This window comes from Pelophylax lessonae, assembly GCF_965119305.1.
Source record: "Pelophylax lessonae genome assembly, chromosome: 9".
NCBI classification, from domain to species: Eukaryota; Metazoa; Chordata; class Amphibia; order Anura; family Ranidae; genus Pelophylax; species Pelophylax lessonae.
The window spans coordinates 256,160,654-256,184,896 of record NC_138776.1 but is presented as its reverse complement, the minus strand read 5'-3'; the positions used below and the strand labels follow the sequence as shown (position 1 = coordinate 256,184,896).

The window sequence follows — 24,243 nt, the reverse complement described above, 5'->3', positions numbered from 1 at the left end:
TCAACCTCACCTACTATGTAACTATGTCAAAATGATAAAAAATCAGCATCACACAACTTTTTAGACAGGATGCACTATCCTTTGAAAGAATAAAATTGTCTTGTCCTGGTATGATGGAAAAGTATTCAGTGTACTTATACTACATGTTATGCGGTGTTCCTAACAAATGAAGCGATACTGAACACCATATGAAAGGTCCATCTCCATTCCTCGTGGTAACACCATGTTTCCAACAAATGAGGAGGAGATACTGTACACTATATGAAAGGTCCATCTCGATTCCTCAATATAACGTCATATTCCCAACAAATGAGGAGCAGATACTGTACACCATATGAAGGTCCATCTCCATTCCTCAATATAACGTCATGTTCCCAACAAATGAGGAGGAGATACTGTACACCATATGAAAGGTCCATCTCCATTCCTCAATATAACGTCATGTTCCCAACAAATGAGGAGGAGATACTGTACACCATATAAAGGGTCCATCTCCATTTCTCAATATAACGTCATGTTCCCTACAAATGAGGAGGAGATACTGTACACCATATGAAGGGTCCATCTCCATCCCTCAATATAACGTCATGTTCCCTACAAATGAGGAGGAGATACTGTACACCATATGAAAGGTCCATCTCCATCCCTCAATATAACGTCATGTTCCCTACAAATGAGGAGGAGATACTGTACACCATATGAAAGGTCCATCTCCATCCCTCAATATAACGTCCTGTTCCCTACAAATGAGGAGGAGATACTGTACACCATATGAAAGGTCCATCTCCATCCCTCAATATAACGTCATGTTCCCTACAAATGAGGAAGAGATACTGTACACCATATGAAGGTCCATCTCCATTCCTCAATATAACGTCATGTTCCCTACAAATGAGGAGGAGATACTGTACACCATATGAAGGGTCCATCTCCATTCCTCAATATAACGTCATGTTCCCAACAAATGAGGAGGAGATACTGTACACCATATGAAAGGTCCATCTCCATTCCTCAATATAACGTCATGTTCCCAACAAACGAGGAGGAGATACTGTACACCATATAAAGGGTCCATCTCCATTTCTCAATATAACGTCATATTCCCAACAAATGAGGAGGAGATACTGACAGCATATGAAAGGTCAATCTCCAATTCTCAGTGTAACATCTGTATGCTTCAGCATATTGTTGTCAATAGCTTTTGTTGCATTGTACATCTTATCTGACTCCTATCCTTGCATTGTTGTTATTGCTGTACCTAATTCCATGCCAGAAATCTGTGTAACAGTTGACTATTAGACCAACTTACATGACTCCAAACTGTAAAACATTATAATAAAAAAAATATTTCCAACAGGAGGAGACAATGGATGGAATACCCCACAGGGACGTCCTATTTTATATGAAGATGATAATGACATGGCACAATATTCTCCAGAAGTAAGCATTGTTACTCAAAATATACATAACAAACTTAATCATATGGCAAAATCAGCAGATTGGTTTAATTCTAAACGTAAATCACATACCTTTAACCCAAATATCCGACCAAGCTTTCACAGTGCAGAGAAATCACCAGATGGTTCTAATCCTGGGGAATCTTCTTCCAATTATTTGAATCCTTTTCAGGACTGTGAAAAATCATTCACGAAAAAACGATACCTTGTTGTACCCCACACCATCCGCACCATTGAAAAACCCTTCTCGTGTTCCGAGTGTGAGAAGTCCTTCACAAAGAAATCCCATTTTGTTCAACACCAGAGAACCCACACCAGTGAGAAACCCTATTCGTGTTCTGAGTGTGAAAAGTCCTTCATAAACAAATCAAAACTTATTCAACACCAGAGAATCCACACCGGGGAAAGACCTTTCATGTGTTCTGAGTGCGGAAAGTCTTTTCCCGAGAAATCGAAACTCAATAAACACATTAGAGTACACACTGGGGAGAAGCCATTTTCCTGTTCTGCATGCGGAAGGAGCTTCTCCGATAAAGGGAACTGTGATAGGCACATGAAAATCCACACAAATTATCCACCAGAGATGACACACCACAGGAGGACGCTGAAAAACTTATAATGGCATTTCATAGGCTAAACTTTTATATTCATAAAACAATTGTACGATAAAGATAAGGCAGTCTGAAAGGATCAGCCAACCCATATGGAATATTTTAGTTTTATTGTTGTGGTGTGATTTTTTTTATTTTCATTATGTATAAAAAGTACATTTTTCAATATATAATTTCTTTTGCTTATTCATGATGCAGTTTTGCTTAAAATTCAAACTTTTTTTCCTTTGTCCATTTTGGGGATTGTCCCCTCTTCCTTTTGTCTCCAACAAGGACACAGGTATCAAGAAAACCATTAATTATTTGGTAGAGTGTGGAAGAGCTGGATCTGTTTTTATAGGTGTATGTGTCCCCTCTGGATCGACTTTTTGTCCCAGGGATAGCTGTCATTGGGACAAGAAGTCAGGGAGATTTCCGCTAAAGGGATATGGCTAACAATGACCTGACAGAGACTCTCATATTCTCCATTCTGTCATGAAAGATAAAAGTGTTGGCTGGATTCCATTTTTATTCCTATAGGAACAATGGTGGGGTCTCAGACTGTCCTTTGTTCTTCCACTGGACTTCCATTTTATTTAGAGAAGTTCTCTAGGAACCATGGTCTGGTCTCAGGCTGTCCTTTGTTCTTCCACTGGACTTCCATTTTATTTAGAGAAGTTCAATAGGAACCATGGTCTGGTCTCAGGTCTCAGGCTGTCCTTTGTTCTTCCACTGGTCTTCCATTTTATTTAGAGAAGTCCTCTAGGAACAATGGTGGGGTCTCGGGCTATTCTTTGTTCTTCCACTGGACTTCCATTTTATTTAGAGAAGTCCTCTAGGAACAATGGTGGGGTCTCAGGCTGTCCTTCATTTTCCCACTGGACTTCCATTTTATTTAGAGAAGTTCTCCAGAAACTATGGTGTGGTCTCAGGCTGTACTTTGTTCTTCTACTGGTCTTCCATTTTATTTAGAGAAGGCCTTTAGGAACAATGGTGGGGTCTCGGGCTATCCTTTTGTTCTTGCACTGGACTTCCATTTTATTTAGAGAAGATCTCTGGGAACAATGGTGGGGTCTCGGGCTATTCTTCGTTCTTGCACTGGACTTCCATTTTATTTAGAGAACTTCTCTGGGAACAGTGGTGGGGTCCCAGGCTGTCCTTCATTCTTGCACTGGACTTCCATTTTATTTAGAGAACTTCTCTGGGAACAGTGGTGGGGTCCCAGGCTGTCCTTCATTCTTGCACTGGACATCCATTTTTTTTAGGGGGGAGTTCTGGCTGTCTTGTTACGTTAAATAAAGATATGCATTGTGTGACAGCAAAAAATAAAGTTCTCATTGGTAAACCGTAGTGTGGGCTCTCGTTTTGTTCCTGTTTTTACCACTGATCACAATTACTTGCTCTTCATTAGCAACACTGCAAAGGGTGGCTTGATGTAACTTGTAAATATTATCTACTGAACATTCTGGCAGAGCTAAAGAAGGACATGAGAACCCAAGTTACTAGTCTGTTGGCCTATGCTTGTCTGAGGGTATGGGTACTCTTCATGATGAAATGACAATGGATGGTGTAGGTAAGCCATGACAGAGAGAGAATCACACAATGACCCTGACCCTTTTTCAGTTTTCCAAACTTAAAGAAGATTTGTTAGGTATTGGGGCTTTAAACTCCTACTGCAGTCTGTACAGATGAAGATGGGAATGAAAGGCTTTCTATATTGTGGGGGCACTACTGGTCTAATCCTTACTATAACCAGAAGTAATGATGCACGGGGAAACTTTGATGCAGCAGCACCCTCCTGCTCTTAACTGTTAACAACAATGATGATGTGCCACCATGGTGACAACTACCAGCCTTCCATGTGTAGATACCGGTCTGATGGTTATTATGACATCCTATAACGTGAAGCGTTGGCTCTGAGATTTTTAAGCGGATACACACTCTGTCCCCCTTCTTACCTTGTTGCCAGTCCTGCAAAGTTAAGGTGCTCACCTGCCCAGCGGATCCAACATCATCCTTCTGCGATCAGTTTCTCTTTTCTACCCCCGCACCGCCATCTTTTACGATAATGTCATCGGGAAGCTGCCAGCTCTTCCGGGTTCAGCCGGCAGCTCTCCAATGACATGCTGCTAGGCCACACACCCTCCTCGTTTCTCAATGAAAGACTAATCTAATTTTCTTTCTCATCCATTAAAGGGACACAATACGTCTTTTAACATTTGTGATGTTCTAAGCAATCAAAATGAGAGGTGGATAACAGGCAAACAATCGCCTAGCAGCAAAAGGGTCGCTGGTTCGAATCCCAACCACGACACTACCTGCCTGGAATTAGCATGTTCTCTCTGTGCCGGCGTGGGTTTCCCCTGGGTACTCCAGTTTCCTCCCACGCTCCAAACACATGCTGGGTAGGTTAATTAGATCCTGTCTAAATTGGCCCTACTATGTGTATGTATGTGGGTTAGGGAACCTTAGATTGTAAGCTCCTTGAGGGTAGGGACTGATGTGAATGTACAATGTATATGTAAAGTGCTGCGTTAATTGACAGCGCTAAATAAGTACCTGAATTAAATAAAATAAAAAGGAACTCGAAAGCGGGATAGAAGAATAATATCCTGGTTGAGGTCAAAGGAATTGGTTACCTTAGGCAGGAAGAAAGTCCTTGACCTTAACACCACCATGTCCCTATACAAAACCAGAAGGGTTCCTTGCCAGGTAAAACCTCCAGTTAAGAGACTAACCTTGTAGAGGTAATGAATAGATATGCTACCTCAAGGATGAGGGAAGACAGAGTAATATCTTTTATGGGTTCAAATGGCAGTGTCAGAAGCACAGGTAGATTCAGATTCAATCCTGCAGAAGGCAAATAGACAGAAACCTGACATTTCATAGTGGTTTGGACCCAGCTGTAGGAAGCAGAGGAATCCTCGCACAAAGAAACACCTGAGGGGGAAGCAATGAGGCTCACTCCAGGAGAAGTATGCCTTCTGTGTCTTATAATGGGCCTTAGGAGAAGTAGCCTTTCTAGCTTTTGCCATTGTAGCAGCTGCAGATCCAGACATGCCCTTGTCCCAAAAACCTGGGCTTCAACAGCCATGCCATTAAAGCAAGCAATTGTGAAGCAGGATAATAAATTGGTCCTTGAGCCAAAAGGTTCTGTGCTCACAAAATGGACAAGCCCACAGAGCATCCATCAAATCAAGTCGGTGTACCACATCCATGTAGCCCACTCTGGAGCAATGAACGATCACTAAAATGCCCTCCATCTGCTATTTAGATGAGGAAAATGCTTTAAGAAAGGAAAGGTGTGGATTAGAGTGTACTGATGCCATGGAGCCACCATAGCACCCACTGCTTCTGCTCCAGGGGTCTCCAAACCTTATAAACAAAGGGCCAGTTTACTGTGTTTCATACTTTATGGGGGCCAGACCATGGCCAGTGGGACTAGAAAATGTCCTGGCACCAGTGGGAGTAAACAACGTTACATCTTTGGTATTAGGGGAATTTTATGTGCCAAATCATTGGTGTCAGTGGGAGGATCAGTGTTCCATCATTGGTGTCAGTGGGAGGACTAGTGTCCCATCGTTGGTATCAGTGGGAGGAAAAGGGTCTATTGATGGTGTCAGTGCAAAAATGATTGCCCCATTCTTTGGTGTCAGTGGGCTAAATAGTGCCCAAAGGGCCAGACAAAGGCAAGTAAAGGGCCCCTGGGCTGCAGTTTGAAGGCCACTGTGATAGAGGATCCCTTTACCTGGAGACAAAACTGTCCAGTTTGTTGTTAAACCTGGATGCCAAGAGGTTCACATCTAGTGTTCCTTGTCTGAGACACAGGTCCTGGAACTCCTCTTGGTATAGGGACTGCTCCCTCGTTTTTGGAGAACTGTTGGCAGAGGCGGTCTACCTGCCAGTAGTTTTTCTCGGATTGTGTCGAGGAAATGATCTGAACTACCCGTCCTGCCATGGCAACACTTCTGGTTACTCCCTGAAGGTTGATGTACACCACCACCCTGGCATTGTGCAAATTAATCTCGATTGAATGACCCTCCAGAAAGACTCTCAAAAAAGTAGAGTCAGATGAGTCTTGGACTGGAGAGCTGGAAATTGAGATCAGGGAGTTTGAAGCTTCTTGTGAAAAAAAAAAAATACTGAGTTGTATCCAGGGCTCTACTCAGATACTCCAAATGGGAAGTCAGTTCCAGCGATGATTCTGATCAAAGATGGTGACACTATGACTGGTGTGATGGTGATCAGGTACACCTTGACTGGTGTGATGGTGATCAGGTACACCTTGACTGGCGTGGCAGTGTTTAGGGACACTAATAGCGGTGTGGCAGTGGTCAGGGACACTGTGAGTGGCGTGGCAGTGATCAGGGACACTAAGAGCGTTGTGGCAGTGGTCAGGGACACTGACTGGCGTGGCAGTGATCAGGGACACTAAGAGCGGTGTGGCAGTGGTCAGGGACACTATGAGTGGTGTGGCAGTGATCAGGGACACTAATAGCGGTGTGGCAGTGGTCAGGGACACTGTGAGTGGCGTGGCAGTGATCAGGGACACTAAGAGCGGTGTGGCAGTGGTCAGGGACACTGTGACTGGCGTGGCAGTGATCAGGGACACTAAGAGCGGTGTGGCAGTGGTCAGGGACACTGTGACTGGCGTGGCAGTGATCAGGGACACTAAGAGCGGTGTGGCAGTGGTCAGGGACACTATGAGTGGCGTGGCAGTGATCAGGGACACTAATAGCGGTGTGGCAGTGGTCAGGGACACTGTGAGTGGCGTGGCAGTGATCAGGGACACTAAGAGCGGTGTGGCAGTGGTCAGGGACACTGTGACTGGCGTGGCAGTGATCAGGGACACTAAGAGCGGTGTGGCAGTGGTCAGGGACACTGTGACTGGCGTGGCAGTGATCAGGGACACTAAGAGCGGTGTGGCAGTGGTCAGGGACACTATGAGTGGCGTGGCAGTGATCAGGGACACTAATAGCGGTGTGGCAGTGGTCAGGGACACTGTGAGTGGCGTGGCAGTGATCAGGGACACTAAGAGCGGTGTGGCAGTGGTCAGGGACACTGTGAGTGGCGTGGCAGTGATCAGGGACACTAAGAGCGGTGTGGCAGTGGTCAGGGACACTGTGACTGGCGTGGCAGTGATCAGGGACACTAAGAGCAGTGTGGCAGTGATCAGGGACACTGGCATGGCAGTGATTAAGGACAATATGACTAGTGGGGCAGTGTTCAGTGACAGTGAAAGTCGTGTGGCAGTGATCAGGGACACTGTGAATAGCGTGGCAGTAATTAGGGACTCTGTGACTAGTTCCGTGGGGATTAGGGACACTGTGAGTGGACGGCAGTGATTAGGGACACATCCATCTGAACTACTGTAATGTCTGTACAGCCAAAGCCACATTGTCACACACAGCCCAGGTCAATCTCAACAAGGAGTTCTCTAAGTATCCCACAATGGGGATGCCACGTCAGTACGGTAGGGCTAATATCGGGGCCAGCACTTTAAAGAACATTCAAGCTGCACACAAGAGACTGAAGAGCAGGGCTACAACTGGTAATATAAGGGCCCCACGGCAAAACGTAGAAACGTTGAAGGTACGCATCCTTGATGTCCACGCAAGCCAGAAAGAGTCCCTGTTGTAAAGGCAGACCTGGTGTCTTTTCAGAATTTTGACATTCAAGAGGGGGTGGATGCCCATTGTGGGTACGGAAATTGAGAACATAAGCACCTGGGTACAGAACAACTGAGAGGGATGAATAAAATCTGTTAAGGTGTGAACTAATGCAGAAAGGACAGAAGAGGGAATCTGCTGCTGTACTGTATCACTAACCAGGACTCTTCTCTCTGAAGAGGCTTCCAGATTCTGATAAGCCCCTCCACCTGCAGACCCCCAAGACAACTGGGACAGGAATGTGGGGAAGAGGCCCTTGTCTTCATCAATATGAGGTCAAGGTGCTATGCCACCCCCCCACCATGTTGAGGGCATGTGGCCTGGTAGGGTTGAGGAGGGGCACGCTCGTCCCCTCTTTTCCTGCCCAGCCAGGTTGCATGATTGGATTAAGGGCCAATATGGAATTTTAGGGGGACCCCACAAATTTGTTTTTTGATTTTTTTTTTTTTTTTTGGGGGGGGGCGTTTTCCCGTAAATCAATGCTCATTCCCCTTTTCCTGGGCAGCCAGGATTGTTTTTTGATTTCTTTTTTTTTTTTGGGGGGGGTTTTCCCATAAATCAATGCTCATTCCCCGTTTTCTGGGCAGCCAGGCTGCAAGCTTGGATTAAGGGTCTGGTATAGATTTTTAGGGGACCCCACACATTGTTTTCTTGATTTGTTTTAGAGTAAACCCGTGTTCATTCCCTCTTTTCCTACCCAGCCAGGCTGCAAGCTTGGATTAAGGGTCTAGTACAACATTTTTTGGGGACCCACACATTTTTTTCTTGATTTTTTTGGAATGGGGCTATCCCATAAATCCATGCTCATTCCCCCTTCTACTGGCCAGCCAGGGTGCATGCTTGGATTAAGGGTCTGGTATGGAGTTTTAGGGAACCGGCACACATTTTTTCTTGATTTGTTTGCGTGGGGCTTTCCCATAAATCCAGGCTCATTCCTCCATGTTTTGTTTAAGGGTCTAGTATAACATTTTTGGGAGACCCCACGCATTTATTCTTGATTTTTTTTTTTGCATGGTGCTTTCTCATAAATCATACCCATCCATCCTTCATGCTTGGATTAGGGTCTAGTATAACATTTTTGGGGGACCCCACGCATTTTTTCTTATTTTTTTGCATGGAGCTTTCTCGTAAATCCATGCTTATTCCCCCTTTTCCTTGGTAGCCAGGCTGCAAGCTTAAAGCCTCGTACACACGCAACGATTGTTGGCCGTGAATTTTCGGCCAACGTCCGATTGGCCGATTTTCAGCTTGTTAGTATGATGCTTCCAACAACGGTCTCTCAGACTTTTCGGCCGAACAAAATCTGGTGTGCAGGCTATAAAATTTTTGTTGGCCGTCAACAGAACGGCCGATTGTTCCTCAGTCAGTACAGATTTCGGCAGACAAAAATCAGATGAGCAAGACTGGGCATGCTCAGAGAAGAAAAAACACACGGAAAGTTAACCAGCACATGACATCACTTCTGAAGTTGGTTTTTGTTGGCCGAGAAAATTCGTGTGCAAGTCTTGAGCACAATTCAACCAACACAACAACACTGAACAAAAGTCGATCGATCAGTCGGCCGATAATCGTTGCCTGTGTACGAGGCTTTAGACTAAGGGTCTAGTATAACATTTTAGGGGGACCCCAAACTTTTTTTCTTGATATTTTTTTTTTCTTTTACCTGGTGTTTTCTCGTAAATCCATGCTCACCCCTCCTTTTCCTAGCCAGGCTGCATTCTTGGAATAAGTGACTGGTATGGTTTTTTAGGGGGGCCCCACTCATTTTTTTTCTTTTACCTGGGGTTTTCCTGTAAATTCATGCTCATCCCTCCTTCATGTTTGGAATAAAGGGTCTATTATAAAATTTTTGGGGGCCCCCACACATTTTTTCTTTATTATTTTGCGTAGGACTTTCCCATAAATCCATGCTAATCCCCCCTATTTCCTAGCCAGCCAGGCTGCAGGCCTGGATTACGGGTCACTAGAACATTTTTGGGGGACCCCACACATTTTTTTACATTTTTTTTATGCGTGGGGCTTTCCCATAAATCCATGTTCATCCCCACAAATTTTCTTTCTTGATTTTTATTTTTTATTTTGCGTGGGTCTTCCCTGTAAATCTATGCTCATTCCCCCCTTTTCCTGGCCAGCCAGGCTACAAGCTTGGATTAAGGGTCTGGTATAACAATTTTGGGGGACCCCACACATTTTTTTTATTTATTTTCACGCAAGGGGCTTTCCCGTAAATCCATGCTCACCCCCCTTTTCCTGGCCAGCCAGGCTACAAGCTTGGATTAAGGGTCTGGTATAAGAATTTTGGGGGACCCCACGCATTTTTTATTTTTTTCACGCAAGGGGCTTTCCAGTAAATCCATGCTCACCCCCCTTTTCCTGGCCAGCCAGGCTACAAGCTTGGATTAAGGGTCTGGTGTAAGAATTTTGGGGGACCCCACACATTTTTTTTTTTTTTTCACGCAAGGGGCTTTCCTGTAAATCTATGCTCATTCCCCCCTTTTCCTGGCCAGCCAGGCTACAAGCTTGGATTAAGGGTCTGGTATAAGAATTTTGGGGGACCCCACACATTTTTTTTATTTATTTATTTTCACGCAAGGGGCTTTCCCGTAAATCCATGCTCACCCCCTTTTCCTGGCCAGCCAGGCTGCATGCTTGGATTAAGGGTCTGGTATGGATTTTTAGGGGACCCCACAAAGATCATTTATCCCTGGTCTGAATTATGGGGAATCCCAACCTTTTTATTGCCAGCAGCAGCTTGAGGTTTGCGCGTACAAACTGCCCAAAAATTGAATTTGCCGATTTGGTGAACTGCCAGCAGATAAAGTATGCTGCGAACCTTGCATTGCAGCAAATCAAACCTCATCCCAAGTAACCAATGAGCTCCTGGGGGCAGCCATATTATTGTAGCTCATATATGAAGACATGTTGGCATTCAACTTAATGAACATGTCTTAGAAATTCATCCTTTGGTGGGTTTGAGTATTATTTTACAATGAACAGAGTGTTCCTCCAGATCGGCTGGCCTACAACAAAATGGCTGAGAAGAACCAATCGCAGAAGAGCCTGCCTTTTATTCATGATGCCGAACGTTGGGGGGGGATGGGCACTATTGTTGCAGGAAGTGAATGGAACAGAGTTGGGAGCGATGGAGGCAAACTGCACCAACCTGACGGAGAGGATATTACAGCTCACCCTGGAGATCATCTACCTGCTGACCGGGGAGGTGAGGAGGATTCTGGGAGCGCCACCAACACTTTGGTTTCATTTTATTAATTGATAGCCGAGCGAAAAATAACTTTCCTCTAGTTTTATTCCAGCAGCAAATCTCAGAGAGGTTACCAATGGACGTCATTTCATGCTTTCAAATTTTTCGTAACATTTGTTGCAAAAACTTTTTATCTGTATAAAATATATATATATATATATATATATATATAATTATTATTATTATTATTATTATTATTATTATTATTATTTATTTATTTATTTTTCTTACAAAATTTTTTTAAAAAGTTTTACGAAAATTGTGTTACTGACAGCTAGAAAATTTCCAAACGTTTTTGTTTCTAAACCAATTTTTTTTTTACCCAGATTTTGTTTACAGATTTTCTTTTCCTGAAATCCTGGGCATTTTATACAATTATTTGCTGGAAAAAAAAAAATTGTTGAGAAAATGTAACATTTCTCCCATATATGAATTTTTATAAAAAAATAAATAAATAAAAAAATGTCCAGGCTGCATCATAATTAGGGCTCATTCACACTTGTGGTGGAGTGCGATGCCCTCTGAAGAGTGATTTTTGGAGCACTTTTTAGAGGGCATATGAACGTGTGATAAAACGTGCGTTTTGCCAAGCAGTTACTAAATGTGTGTCGCAGTTGTGGCTGCATTGTGACAGTTCGGATGAGCGGCCGGGGGGAGTGGTAAAGCTGTAGCTCAGCTGCTTGTTTTTACACCCCCGACTGCACTATTAGATGGGTGGTAAAAAAAGGTGGCTGAGCCATTGAGAGCAGCCACTGACACAAATGCTGGGGGGTTTGATTGCAGTCACTGACACCAATGCTAGGGGTTTGGGGGCAGCCACTGACACCAATGCTGGGGGTTTGATTGCAGTCACTGACACCAATGCTGTGAGTTTGATTGCAGTCACGGACACCCATGCTGGGGGTTTGGGGGCAGCCACTGACACCAATGCTGGGGGTTTGGGGGCAGCCACTGACACCAATGCCTGGGGTTTGAGAGCATCCACTGACACCCACGCTGGGGGTTTGATTGCAGTCACTGACACCAATGCTGGGGGTTTGATTGCAGTCACTGACACCAATGCTGGGGGTTTGATTGCAGTCACTGACACCAATGCTGGGGGTTTGATTGCAGTCACTGACACCAATGCTGGGGGTTTGATTGCAGTCACTGACACCAATGCTGGGGGGTTTGATTGCAGTCACTGACACCAATGCTGGGGGTTTGATTGCTGTCACTGACACCAATGCTGGGGGGTTTGATTGCAGTCACTGACACCAATGCTGTGGGTTTGATTGCAGTCACGGACACCCATGCTGGGGGTTTGGGGGCAGTCACTGACACCGATGCTGGGGGTTGGAGAGCATCCACTGACACCAATTCTGGGGGTTTAATTGCAGCCACTGACACCAATGCCTGGGGTTTGAGAGCATCCACTGACACCCACGCTGGGGGTTTGATTGCAGTCACTGACACCAATGCTGGGGGTTTGATTGCAGTCACTGACACCAATGCTGGGGGGTTTGATTGCAGTCACTGACACCAATGCTGGGGGTTTGATTGCAGTCACTGACACCAATGCTGGGGGTTTGATTGCAGTCACGGACACCAATGCTGGGGGTTTGGGGGCAGCCACTGACACCAATGCCTGGGGTTTGAGAGCATCCACTGACACCCACGCTGGGGGTTTGATTGCAGTCACTGACACCAATGCTGGGGGTTTGGGGGCAGCCACTGACACCGATGCTGGGGGTTGGAGAGCAGCCACTGACACCAATTCTGGGGGTTTAATTGCAGCCACTGACATCAATGCTGAGGGTTTAATTGCAGCCACTGACACCAATGCTCAGGGTTTGATTGCAACCACTGACACCGATGCTCAGGGTTTGGGGGCAGCCACTGACACCAACACTGGGGGTTTGATTGCAACCACTGAAACAAATGCTGGGGGTTTGAAAGGAGTCACTGACAATAATACTGAGAGTTCTGATTACAGCCACTGACACCCATACTGAGATTTATTAATACTGTCACTGTCCCCAATGATAGGGGTAATTATTGTATCCACTGATACCAATGCTATGGGTTTTGATTACAGCCACTGACACCAATACTGAGGGTTCTGATTGCAAGCAGCCACTGACACCAGTGCTGGGATTTGAGAGCAGCCAGTGACACCAATGCTAATGGTTCTGATTACAGTCACTGACACCAATGCTGGGATTTATTACTGTTACTAACATGAATGATGGGGGTAATTATTGTAACCAATGACACCAATTCTGGGGGTTTTGATTGCAGCCACTAACACCAATGCTGGGTCTACTATTACTGTCACTGACACCAATGCTGGGGGTTTTGATTTGACACCAATACTAATCCCACTGTGTCTTCAGTATATGTTGCAGAATGCTGCAAACAATGTAGCAGGACTAACATTTTTGGACACTAAGATGCGGTAAAGCAAGTGGTGTATTTTGGTTTTGTGATGCCCTAGGCAAGACTAAAATTGGGCGCCCCCCCTCCTCCTTTGTAAATTTGCCCCACCGCTTCCTGTTTAAGGGATGTCACTCCCTCCAAAATTGAAGGACTCTTAAGTCCCAGCAAGGACCCCTGAGATCTCAAGAGGGGGGGGGGGGGGTGAGAGAAAGGGTGGTGGGAGAGAGGGGGGGGTGATGGGAGAGAGAGCGTGATGGAAGAGAGAGAGAAAGAGGATGGTGGGAGACCGGGGGTGTGATGTGAGAGAGAGAGAGAGTGTGGTGGAAGAGAGAGAGAGAGAGAAAGAGGGTGGTGGGAGAGAGGGAGAGAGGGGGGATGAGAGAGAGAGAGAGGGGGATGAGAGAGAGAGGGGGGGATGAGAGAGGAAGGGGAGTGAGCGAAAGATGGAGAGAGAGAGAGAGAGAGAGAGGGGGGTGGGAGAGAGAGGAAGAAGGGAGTGGGAGAGAGAGGGAGGTGGGGGGAGCTCTAGGCGTGGAGGAGGAAGTTAAATCCTCCTCCACTTCGAATTATGGGTAGGGCCAGGGAGTCACGGCCTTGATGCCACTGGTTGCTAGACGCCAGGCAGCTCTAGCAACCAGTGGCCAATAGAGTCTCAGATGGAGGCGGAAGCTGCTATTTTGCTGCCCCCCTGCAAAGTGCCGCCCTAGCCCTGGGCCTTGTTGGCCTATGCCAAAATACAGCACTGGGTAAAGCCCATTCATTTTGAATAGGCTTTCTAACTTGAGGCAATGCATCTCAAAGGAGGAATATGGGCTCCTATTGTGCCAGTCTCTTGAACTGAGGGCTCTCTATAAATTGACCATTGGTGGCCTAACACCTCCCATAGATGTCTTATAAGAAATGATAGTCTTGTGTTGCTCTGAACAGTGCTGATAAAGTTGGCCGGTCTTACAGATGCCCTGTCGGTTTTTTTTTGGTACAGAAGACATCTCAGTATTACTTTTCTGATGGTTGGGGGCCGCCAACAAAATTGGGAGCTTCCCAAACTGTAGATTTGCATTTGTTTTCCACCGTAGGTCTAATCTCATTCTGCCTTGAAGGACTATCCTCCTAAGTCTGGTCAGGCTCAGCACCTCCTCAATGTTCCTCTGTGCCCCAACCTTGCACAACACCTATGATCCAACGTCTTTAAGATCATGATCGGTAATGGCACTTTTCCACTGCAAGTACTGGCTCAGCTCCACTTGGCCCTGCTTTGCCCTGCTTGGCCCGGTTTGGTTTTCCATTGCATGGTACCGCATGGTACGGTGTTGAAACAGTTTGGTACGGTTTGCTTTTCCACTAAAGTAGTACTAAAGTAAGTGGGTGGGATAACAACGATTCTCTGACCAATCAGTGGCAAGTAGTGACAAACAGTCAAGGCTGCATGCAAAGGATTGTGGGATATGGTACCAATACGGCCCTCTTGGAACCACAACTGAGGTGGTACTGTTTATGGTACTGTTTAGCGAGCCGTACCGTTCGGTTCCATGTAGTGGAAAAGCGCCGCCGTACCGTACCGAACCGTTCCTACACCGTACCATGCGGTACCATGCAGTGGAAAAGCACAAAAGCGAGCCGAACCGCTCCGTTCCATGCAGTGGAAAAGCACCATAAGCTGGTCCCTATAACCTTCATACCACACCCCTCGTTGCACAGTGATTAGCCTAAGGTCAGAGGTTCTTCCTTATTAAAAATTCTCTTCCTTCGTAGGTGCTGGAAACGATCCAACTAGTGATTAATATCTCCATCACCCCTTCCCCAAGGGTGTGTTTATTGGGTTTAGTGGAGGATTTGGCTCCCAGAGTGGCGGATAGAACCCTTATTGGTCTCTTGCTTTTTTATACGCGAAAAGCAATCACGCTTCATTGGGGAAAAAAAAGAACCCTCCTTGTCTAACTTACTGGAAGAAAATGGTGAATAATGCTCTTCCCTTCTACAAAGATACATATTTCCATAGAGGCTGCCCTAAAAAGTACGATCGAGTTTAGGCCAAATGGTTAGTGGAGCCCTCCACAGCTGTGGACGGTTAACATTTGTTTTGCCAAATAAGCTATATTTCCTTCGCTCAGAGCTTGCAAACGCTGACCCATACTTTCTGTTGAGGGGGATGGGACTGGAGAGCCTGATGCACTCAGGTCCATCCACTAGGCTTTTTAAACCTTCAAAGTTTATCTTGCCTTACTTCTGTCGTATTGTTTTTTTGTGCCCATGTGTGGGCTTTATATCTGTTTTTGACTGTCTTACTTGAGGTGTATATGTGCTGTTTTATGTTTTAACAAGAAAAAAAGATAAAAAACAAAACAAAATTCTCTTCCTCGTGAACTCCTTCATAAGGAGGACCCTCAAACTAGGCCCTTACCAGATCAGAACAATGAGGGACCATGAATGCCGGAAGTGACAGTTGGATGTCCTGCACTGTGACTGATATTGTCCTTGCAGAGTAGGATCTGATACAATGTGACTGGAAACAACTCAAAGGCTGCTATACAAATATGAGAAAAAATGTTGTTTCCTCTGAAAGAAAGAGGCCGTCGATCAGATCCTAGCAAAGATGGATGATGATGGCAGCAAGTTGTGACATCTTTTGTTGGGAATTGTATATAGTGATTGCTAATCTCTCTCCACAGGATAACATAGTTGTGAAGAAGACATCGGGAGATGGAGACTACTCCATTATGGTTCCTCTACATTTATTACTGGTTCCAGAAAGAAACAATGAACAAAAGATTTTAGAAGTCACCAAGAAGATCATTGACCTTCTAATGGGAGAGGTGAGCGGTGCCGGGAATTCTGGGACATTATCCAGTAACAGACAAGGGATGTGTCTGGATGGTGACTGTATCAGTGTGTGTGTCAGGTTCTTACAGATCGTTAGGATGTTTCCATGGCAGGTACCTACAAGATGTTGAGATGTCTCCATGGAAGAGCAGAGACATTCATTCTATTTTGTTTTACATTTTTATTCAGAGAAAGTGGAACAATTTTAATGTTGGTATCAAAGAAGAGATAAAAGAAGAAGATGATGAGGATGGTGAGATGAAGGAGCGGGAGTATTTAGAAGGACACAAGGATCTCTACAAGGATGTCATGATGGAGAATCAGCCGCCCGTCACATCGCCGGGTAAGAGGAGACTTTATTGTAAAGGAGAGAGCAGTACGGAGGATCCACCTAGATCCCCCATCATCTGATAAACACATAGAAACAATGTATTCAGTCAGTGTGTGTGTTTCCTACAGATGGATCCAGTAATGGGAACCCACCAGAGAGATGTCCCCGTCCTCTGTATTCCCTGGATTCTACACAGGAGGATCACACTATCCCTCACCTTGATCATCAGGTAGCTTTGAGTTAGAATGCCGAACTTAAACTTGTCTCTAAACTGTAATAGATAATATTCCTCTATGTAGTCTCATAATAGTACTCGCAATGATTTTGGGATTTTAGGGGCAAGAAGTGATTGACATCAAAACGGAGGTTAAAGAGGAAGAAAAGATGTATGTGAGAGGAAACCAGATGTCTATGACGGAAGCTGAAACAACGGTGACAATTGCCAAGGAAGAATCTTCTCTAGATGTCAGCACAGGTAAGTATTATGTATGAAGATTTCCGCAATTTTTATTCTATGCTCCTTTCTTTACATTTTGCTTTCTTTTCCTCAAGTTTAGGTATGCGGATTGATCAAAAATTGTGAAAAATCAGCAGACTGTCACACAAATTTTTAGACAGAGTGTGCTATCCTTTGAAAGAATTAAATCGACTTGTTATGATATGATAGAAATGTATTCGGTGTACCTACTGTATACCACATCTCATGCAGAGATACTGTACACCATATGAAAGGTCCATCTCCATTCCTCAATATAACGTCATGTTCACAACAAATGTGGAGGAGATACTGTACACCATATGAAAGGTCCATCTCCATTCCTCAATATAACGTCACGTTCCCAACAAATGAGGGGGAGATACTGTACACCACATCAAAGGTCCATCTCCATTCCTCAATATAATGTCCCCAACAAATGAGGTGGAGATACTGTACACCCTATGAAAGGTCCATCTCCATTCCTCAATATAACGTCATGTTCCCAACAAATGAGGAGGAGATGCTGTACACCATATGAAAGGTCCATCTCCATTTCTCAATATAACGTCATGTTCCCAACAAATGAGGAGGAGATACTGTACACTATATGAAAGGTCCATCTCTTCTCCTCATTAAAATGTCACCTTATCTGACTTCCAGCCTTTTGTTGTTAATGCTGTACCTTATTCTGTATTAGCGATCTTAGAAACAGTTGACGTATAGACCAACATGACTGATTGCAAAGCCTGAACAATGAACATGCTATTATTATTTTTATAGTAAAAAAAATATATATTTCCACCAGGAGGACACAAAATCTGGAATACCTCTGAGGGACATCTTCTTTTATCTTCAGATTATAATGGCACGGTACAGTGTTCTCCAGGAGTAAGCATGGTTACCCAAAGTATAAATCACAAACCTAATCACATGGTAAGATCAACAGATCACCTTAATTCTGAGGAGCCCAAAAATAAATTGCTTACTATTCTCCCAAATGTCCAACCAAGCTTTCACAGTGCAGAGAACTCAAGAGATCCTCCTAATCCAGAGGAACCTTCAACCAATAATTTACATCCTTTTCATAATTGTGAAAACACACTCCAAGAAACCCATGACCTGGTTGTACTCGGGACTATCAAAACCAGTGAAAGACGCTTCTCCTGCTCCGATTGTGAAATGAGCTTCACAAAGAAAACCGAACATCTTCGGCACCTGAGAACTCACACCGGGGAAAAGCCCTTCTCGTGTTCGGAGTGTGGGAAGGCCTTCGCCGAGAAATCAAATCTGAAAAGACATCAGAGAGTTCACACCGGTGAGAGACCCTTTCCCTGTTCTGAGTGTGGAAAGTGCTTCTCAGATAAAGGGAACCGTGATAGGCACATGAAAGTTCACACTGGTGAGAAGCCATCTTCCCGCCCAGAAGAAGATTCTCCATCGGAGAATACAAATGACTTGTGGCCATTGAAAAACAAATGGTGGAGTGTTGTGGGATAAATTATTATTATGTCTGTAAAACAATTGTACAATAAAGATGAGGTCTAAGAGGTCAGCCAACCCCACATGGAATATTTTAGTTAAACCTTAGTGAGAAGGTTGAGATGTTTGGTGTTTCTCGGCACCATGTCCCATCATAGTATGCAGATGATTTATATGGAAATTTAAAGGTGCCCATATATTTATTGACCATAGTTCAAGGGAAACGCCAGTCGAAAAGGAATTTTTTCCTATTAACAGTATGTTAAATATATTTATCTTTGATATTATTCATTTTCTGGCTAGCTGCTTGTGTAGCTTAGAAAGTCTTATCTAAGCTGGACAACCAGCTTCTTCCTGTTCTTCTCCGACAACGCTATCTCCCTTTATCTGAATTTGCTAATCTGTCTATCACTTCCTGAAAAGGTTGTCTGCCTTTCTTAGATAGGCATGCCCAGACCTGCCCAGTCCCACCCCCATCCCTCCTATCCCCCCCCCTTCATCCCTCCTATCCCCCCCCCCCCCGTCCCTCCCATCCTTCACATCCCTCTTCTATCCCCACCATCCCTCCTATCCTTCACCATGATCTACTCCTGCCTTCATAGCCTCGTTTAGGTCAGCAGCTTCTTCCGAGAGAGAGGGGGAAGGGAGAGAGAGAGAGGGGGAGGGAGAGAGAGAAGGGGGGAGGGAGAGAGGGAGAGAGAGAGAGAGGGGGGGAGGAGGGTCATGTGACCGACACAACATAAGAAAGAAATAAGGTACAAAGGAACATTTGTGAAAGTTTAGAAGGATACGGATCCATGTCTATTGCTCATTACATGTGAGTAATGAGTTTTAGGCTCCATTTCCACTAGTGCGACTTGTCATGCGACTTTGGACACATAAAGCCGCATGACAGGTCACAGCCCATTGATTTAATTGGCACCCGTTCCCATCTATGCCACTTTGAAAATCAGCGACTTTGAAAAGGTGCCTGCGCTACTTTGATGCAACTTTGATCCAGAGAGTGTAAAATTGGATCAAAGCTGCGTTCAAAGTCGCACTCTAAATCGCACAACTTAAGAGTCGCACTAGTGGAAATGTAGCTACTAGGCTAGAGTGCGGCTTTGGAGTGCGACTTTGAGTGCAGCTTTGATCCAACTTTACACTCTCTGGATCAAAGTCGCACCAAAGTAGTGCAGGCACCTTTTTCAAGGTAGCTGATTTTCAAAGTGGCATAGATGGGAACGGGTGCCAATGAAATCAATGGGCTGTGACTTGTCATGTGGCTTTATGTGTCCAAAGTCGCATGACAAGTCACACTAGTGGAAACGGAGCTTTAGTCTATGTTTGCACAAATGCGATTTAGAGCGCAACTCAGATCCAACTTTACACACTGGTTAAAAGTCTCATCAAAAGTTGCATCAAAGTAGTGCAGGTACCTTTTCAAAGTCGCATAGATGGGAACGGGTGCTATTAAAATTTAAGGGCTGTGACTTGTCATGCGACTTTGCTTGTCCAAAGTCGCATGACAAGTCGCACTAGTGGAAGCTGAGCTTTAGTCTGTTTACACTTTTGCAATTTAGAGTGCGACTTTGATTCAACTTTACACTCTCTGGATCAGTCGCATTAGCCTATGAGCTTTAGTCTAAGTTCGCATAAATGCGATTTAGAGTGCAACTCAGGTCCAACTTTACACTTTGGATCAAAGTCTCATCAAAAGTTAGCACAGATACCTTTTCAAAGTCACATAGATGGGAACGGGTGCCATTAAAATCAATGGGTTGTGACTTGTCATGCGACTTTGTGTGTCCAAAGTCACATGACAAGTCGCACTATTGGAAACTGAGCTTAAGTCTACGTTTCTGCTATTGTGATTTAGAGTGCGACTTTGATGCAACTTTGATCCAACTTTACTCTCCCTGGATCAAAGTCGCATCAAAAGTTGCATCAACGTAGTGCAGGTAACCTGTCAAGGTCGCTGATTTTCAAAGTCGCATAGATAGGAGCGGGTGCCATTGAAATCAATGAGCTGTCACTTGTTATGCAACTTTGTGTGTCCAAAGTCGCAGGACAAGTTACATTAGTGGAAACTGAGCTTTAGGCTACATTTCCACTATTGTGGTTACAAAGTTGCGCAACTTGTTTGCGGCTACTTCTGGGGACTTCAGTGCGTCTTCCTTCTATGAGGGACAAGTCGCACTGAAGTCGCCCAAAAGTAGTGCAAAAACCTTTTTTCAAGTCACTGCGACTCAAGTCGCAGCAGTTAGAACGGTCCTGATTGTATATAATGGGTTTTGATTTGTCATGCGACTTGACATGTGTCAAGTCGCACAACCAGTCGCACTAGTGGAAACGGAGCCTAAGTCTTCGTTTCCACTATTGCGATTTAGAGTGCGACTTTAATCTAACTTTGCAGTCTCTGGATCAAAGTCGCATCAAAAGTAGCTCAGGTACCTTTTCAAAAGTCGCATAGATGGGAACAGGTGCCATTGAAATCAATGGGCTGTGACTTGTCATGCGACTTTGTGTGTCCAAAGTCACATGACAAGTCGCACTAGTGCAACGGAGCTTTAGTCCACGTTTCTACTATTGTGATTTAGAGTGCGACTTTGATGCGACTTTAATCCAACTTTACACTCCCTGGATCAAAGTCACATCAAAAAGTTGCATCAAAGTAGTGCAGGTACTGTTTCGAGGTCGCTGATTTTCAAAGTCGCATAGATGGGAATGGGTGCCATTGATTAGTCACACTAGTGGAAATGTAGACTTATGCTGGCCATAAACTATTCTAACTCATTTTCGAAAAACGAACATTCGGCCGTGAGAGCAGACAATCATGCCATCATGTAATGACTGATAAGGCCCCTTTCACACTTGTGCGACCTTAAAGTTGCTAAATTTTTTTTGCTGCGATTCTACCGCAATTTTGACTGGACTTAAAGCAATGCCTATGTCTATGGACATCAAAACATATAAAAAATCGTCCCAGGGACTACTTTGAAGTCATTGTGTGGATATGAAAGGTACTCATTGGAAAGCATGGAGTGCGACTTGCGTCATGCAACTTTGTAGCCCCAAATCGCAGGACGAGTCGAACAAGTGTGAAAGGGGCCTAAAATGGAGAATCGGTATCTGTTCTGTCCCAGGATTTCGGGCACAGAGATATCATCAACTCTTTACCTCTCCGGCATCCAGCAAACACTGAAATGTCAGATTCGGCCGCATAACCCTTAGGGCCCTTTCACACTTGTGCCACATGTTCTGCGATTTGGGGCTGCAAAGTCGCATGACAAGTCGTAATTCATGATTTCCAATGAGTACCGTTCATATCTCTGCGACTTCAAGTTGAAACAACAACTTTAAGGCCCCTTTCACACTTGTGCGTCTTGGGACTGCAAAGTCACGTGACAAGTCGTGCTCCATGATTTCCAACGAGCACCGTTTATATCTGTGCGACTTCAAGTCGCAAGGACTTCAAAGTAGCCCCTGCACTACTTTGGCCCAATTTTAATGCATTTTGAGGTCCATAGGTATTGCTTCAAGTCCAGTCAAAATCGTGGCAAAAAAAATTGTGGTAAAATTGTGCGACTTTTAGGTCGCAAAAGTGTGAAAGGGGCCAAAAGTAGTCCCTGCTCTACTTTGGTCCAACTTTGGGTGGGTTTTGAGGTCCATAGACATTACTGCAAGTCCAGTCAAAATCGCATCAAAAAATTGCGGTAAAATCACGGCAAAATTGTGGTAAAGATGCGCAACTTTAGTTTCACACGAAAGTGTGAAAGGGGCCTAAAGAAGTCCCTGCATGACTTTTCTCCAACTTTGGTGGGCTTTGAGGTCCATAGACATAGGCATTGCTTTATGTCTAGGCTAAATTGCGGCAAAATCGCAAAAAAAATTGTAGTAAAATTGCGGCAAAATTGCACGACTTTTAGGTCGCAAAAGTTTGGAAGGGGCCTAAAGTAGTCCCTGCACATCTTTGCTCCAACTTTCATGCGTTTTGAGGTCCATAGATATAGGCATTGCTTCAAGTCCAGTCAGAATCGTGGCAAAATCGCATCAAAACTTTTGAAAAATTGTGGTAAAGATGTGCGACTTTTAGGTCGCATAAGTGTGAGGGGCCTAAAGAAGTCCCTGCACTACTTTGCTCCAACTTTGGTGGGTTTTGAGGTGCATAGATATAGGCATTACTGGAAGTCCAGTCAGAATTACGGTAAAATCGCATAAAAAAAAAACTGTAGTAAAATAGTGGAAAAATTGTGGTAAAAGTATGCGACTTTTAGGTCACATAAGTGTGAAAGGGGCCTAAAGAAGTCCCTGCTCTACTTCGGTCCAACTTTGATGGGTTTTGAGGTCCATAGACATAGGCATTGCTTCAAGTCCAGTCAGAATCGTGGCAAAATCGCATCAAAACTTTTGAAAAATTGCGGTAAAATTGTGGTAAAGATGTGCGACTTTTAGGTTGCATAAGTGTGAGGGGTCTAAAGAAGTCCCTGCACTACTTTGCTCCAACTTTCATGCGTTTTGAGGTCCATAGATATAGGCATTGCTTCAAGTCCAGTCAGAATCGTGGCAAAACTTTTGAAAAATTGCGGTAAAATTGTGGCAAAATTGTGGTAAAGATGCGCGACTTTTAGGTCGCATAAGTGTGAGGGGCCTAAAGAAGTCCCTGCACTACTTTGCTCCAACTGTGGTGAGTTTTGAGATCCATAGACATAGGCATTACTGCAAGTCCAGTCAGAATCATAGCAAAATTGCATCAAAAAATTTTGGTAAAATTGCGCGACTTTTAGGTCGCAAAAGTTTGGAAGGGGCCTAAAGTAGTCCCTGCACATCTTTGCTCCAACTTTCATGGGTTTTGAGGTCCATAGATATAGGCATTGCTTCAAGTCCAGTCAGAATCGTGGCAAAATCGCATCAAAACTTTTGAAAAATTGTGGTAAAGATGCGCGACTTTTAGGTCGCATAAGTGTGAGGGGCCTAAAGAAGTCCCTGCACTACTTTGCTCCAACTTTGGTGGGCTTTGAGGTCCATAGACATAGGCATTGCTTTATGTCTAGGCTAAATTGCGGCAAAATCGCATAAAAAAATTGTAGTAAAATTGCGGCAAAATTGTGGTAAAAGTATGCGACTTTTAGGTCACATAAGTGTGAAAGGGGCCTAAAGAAGTCCCTGCTCTACTTTGGTCCAACTTTGATGGGTTTTGAGGTCCATAGACATAGGCATTGCTTCAAGTCCAGTCAGAATCGTGGCAAAATCGCATCAAAACTTTTGAAAAATTGTGGTAAAGATGTGCGACTTTTAGGTTGCATAAGTGTAAGGGGTCTAAAGAAGTCCCTGCACTACTTTGCTCCAACTGTGGTGAGTTTTGAGATCCATAGACATAGGCATTACTGCAAGTCCAGTCAGAATCATAGCAAAATTGCATCAAAAAATTTTGGTAAAATTGCGCGACTTTTAGGTCACAAAAGTTTGGAAGGGGCCTAAAGTAGTCCCTGCACATCTTTGCTCCAACTTTCATGGGTTTTGAGGTCCATAGATATAGGCATTGCTTCAAGTCCAGTCAGAATCGTGGCAAAATCGCATCAAAACTTTTGAAAAATTGTGGTAAAGATGCGCGACTTTTAGGTCGCATAAGTGTGAGGGGCCTAAAGAAGTCCCTGCACTACTTTGCTCCAACTTTGGTGGGCTTTGAGGTCCATAGACATAGGCATTGCTTTATGTCTAGGCTAAATTGCGGCAAAATCGCATAAAAAAATTGTAGTA

At 44.4% G+C, this 24,243-nt stretch overlaps 1 protein-coding gene across 1 annotated transcript in view; it reads left to right on the top strand.

Moving 5' to 3' along the window:
• LOC309564394 (uncharacterized protein) overlaps positions 1–24,243 on the top strand; it is a 174,413-nt gene that overhangs the window by 93,867 nt on the left and 56,303 nt on the right. The window contains 3 exon segments of the mRNA XM_082269022.1: positions 1,358–2,073; positions 16,066–16,209; positions 16,406–16,559. Of these exon segments, the coding sequence (XP_082125148.1) occupies positions 1,358–2,073; positions 16,066–16,209; positions 16,406–16,559 (1,014 nt within the window).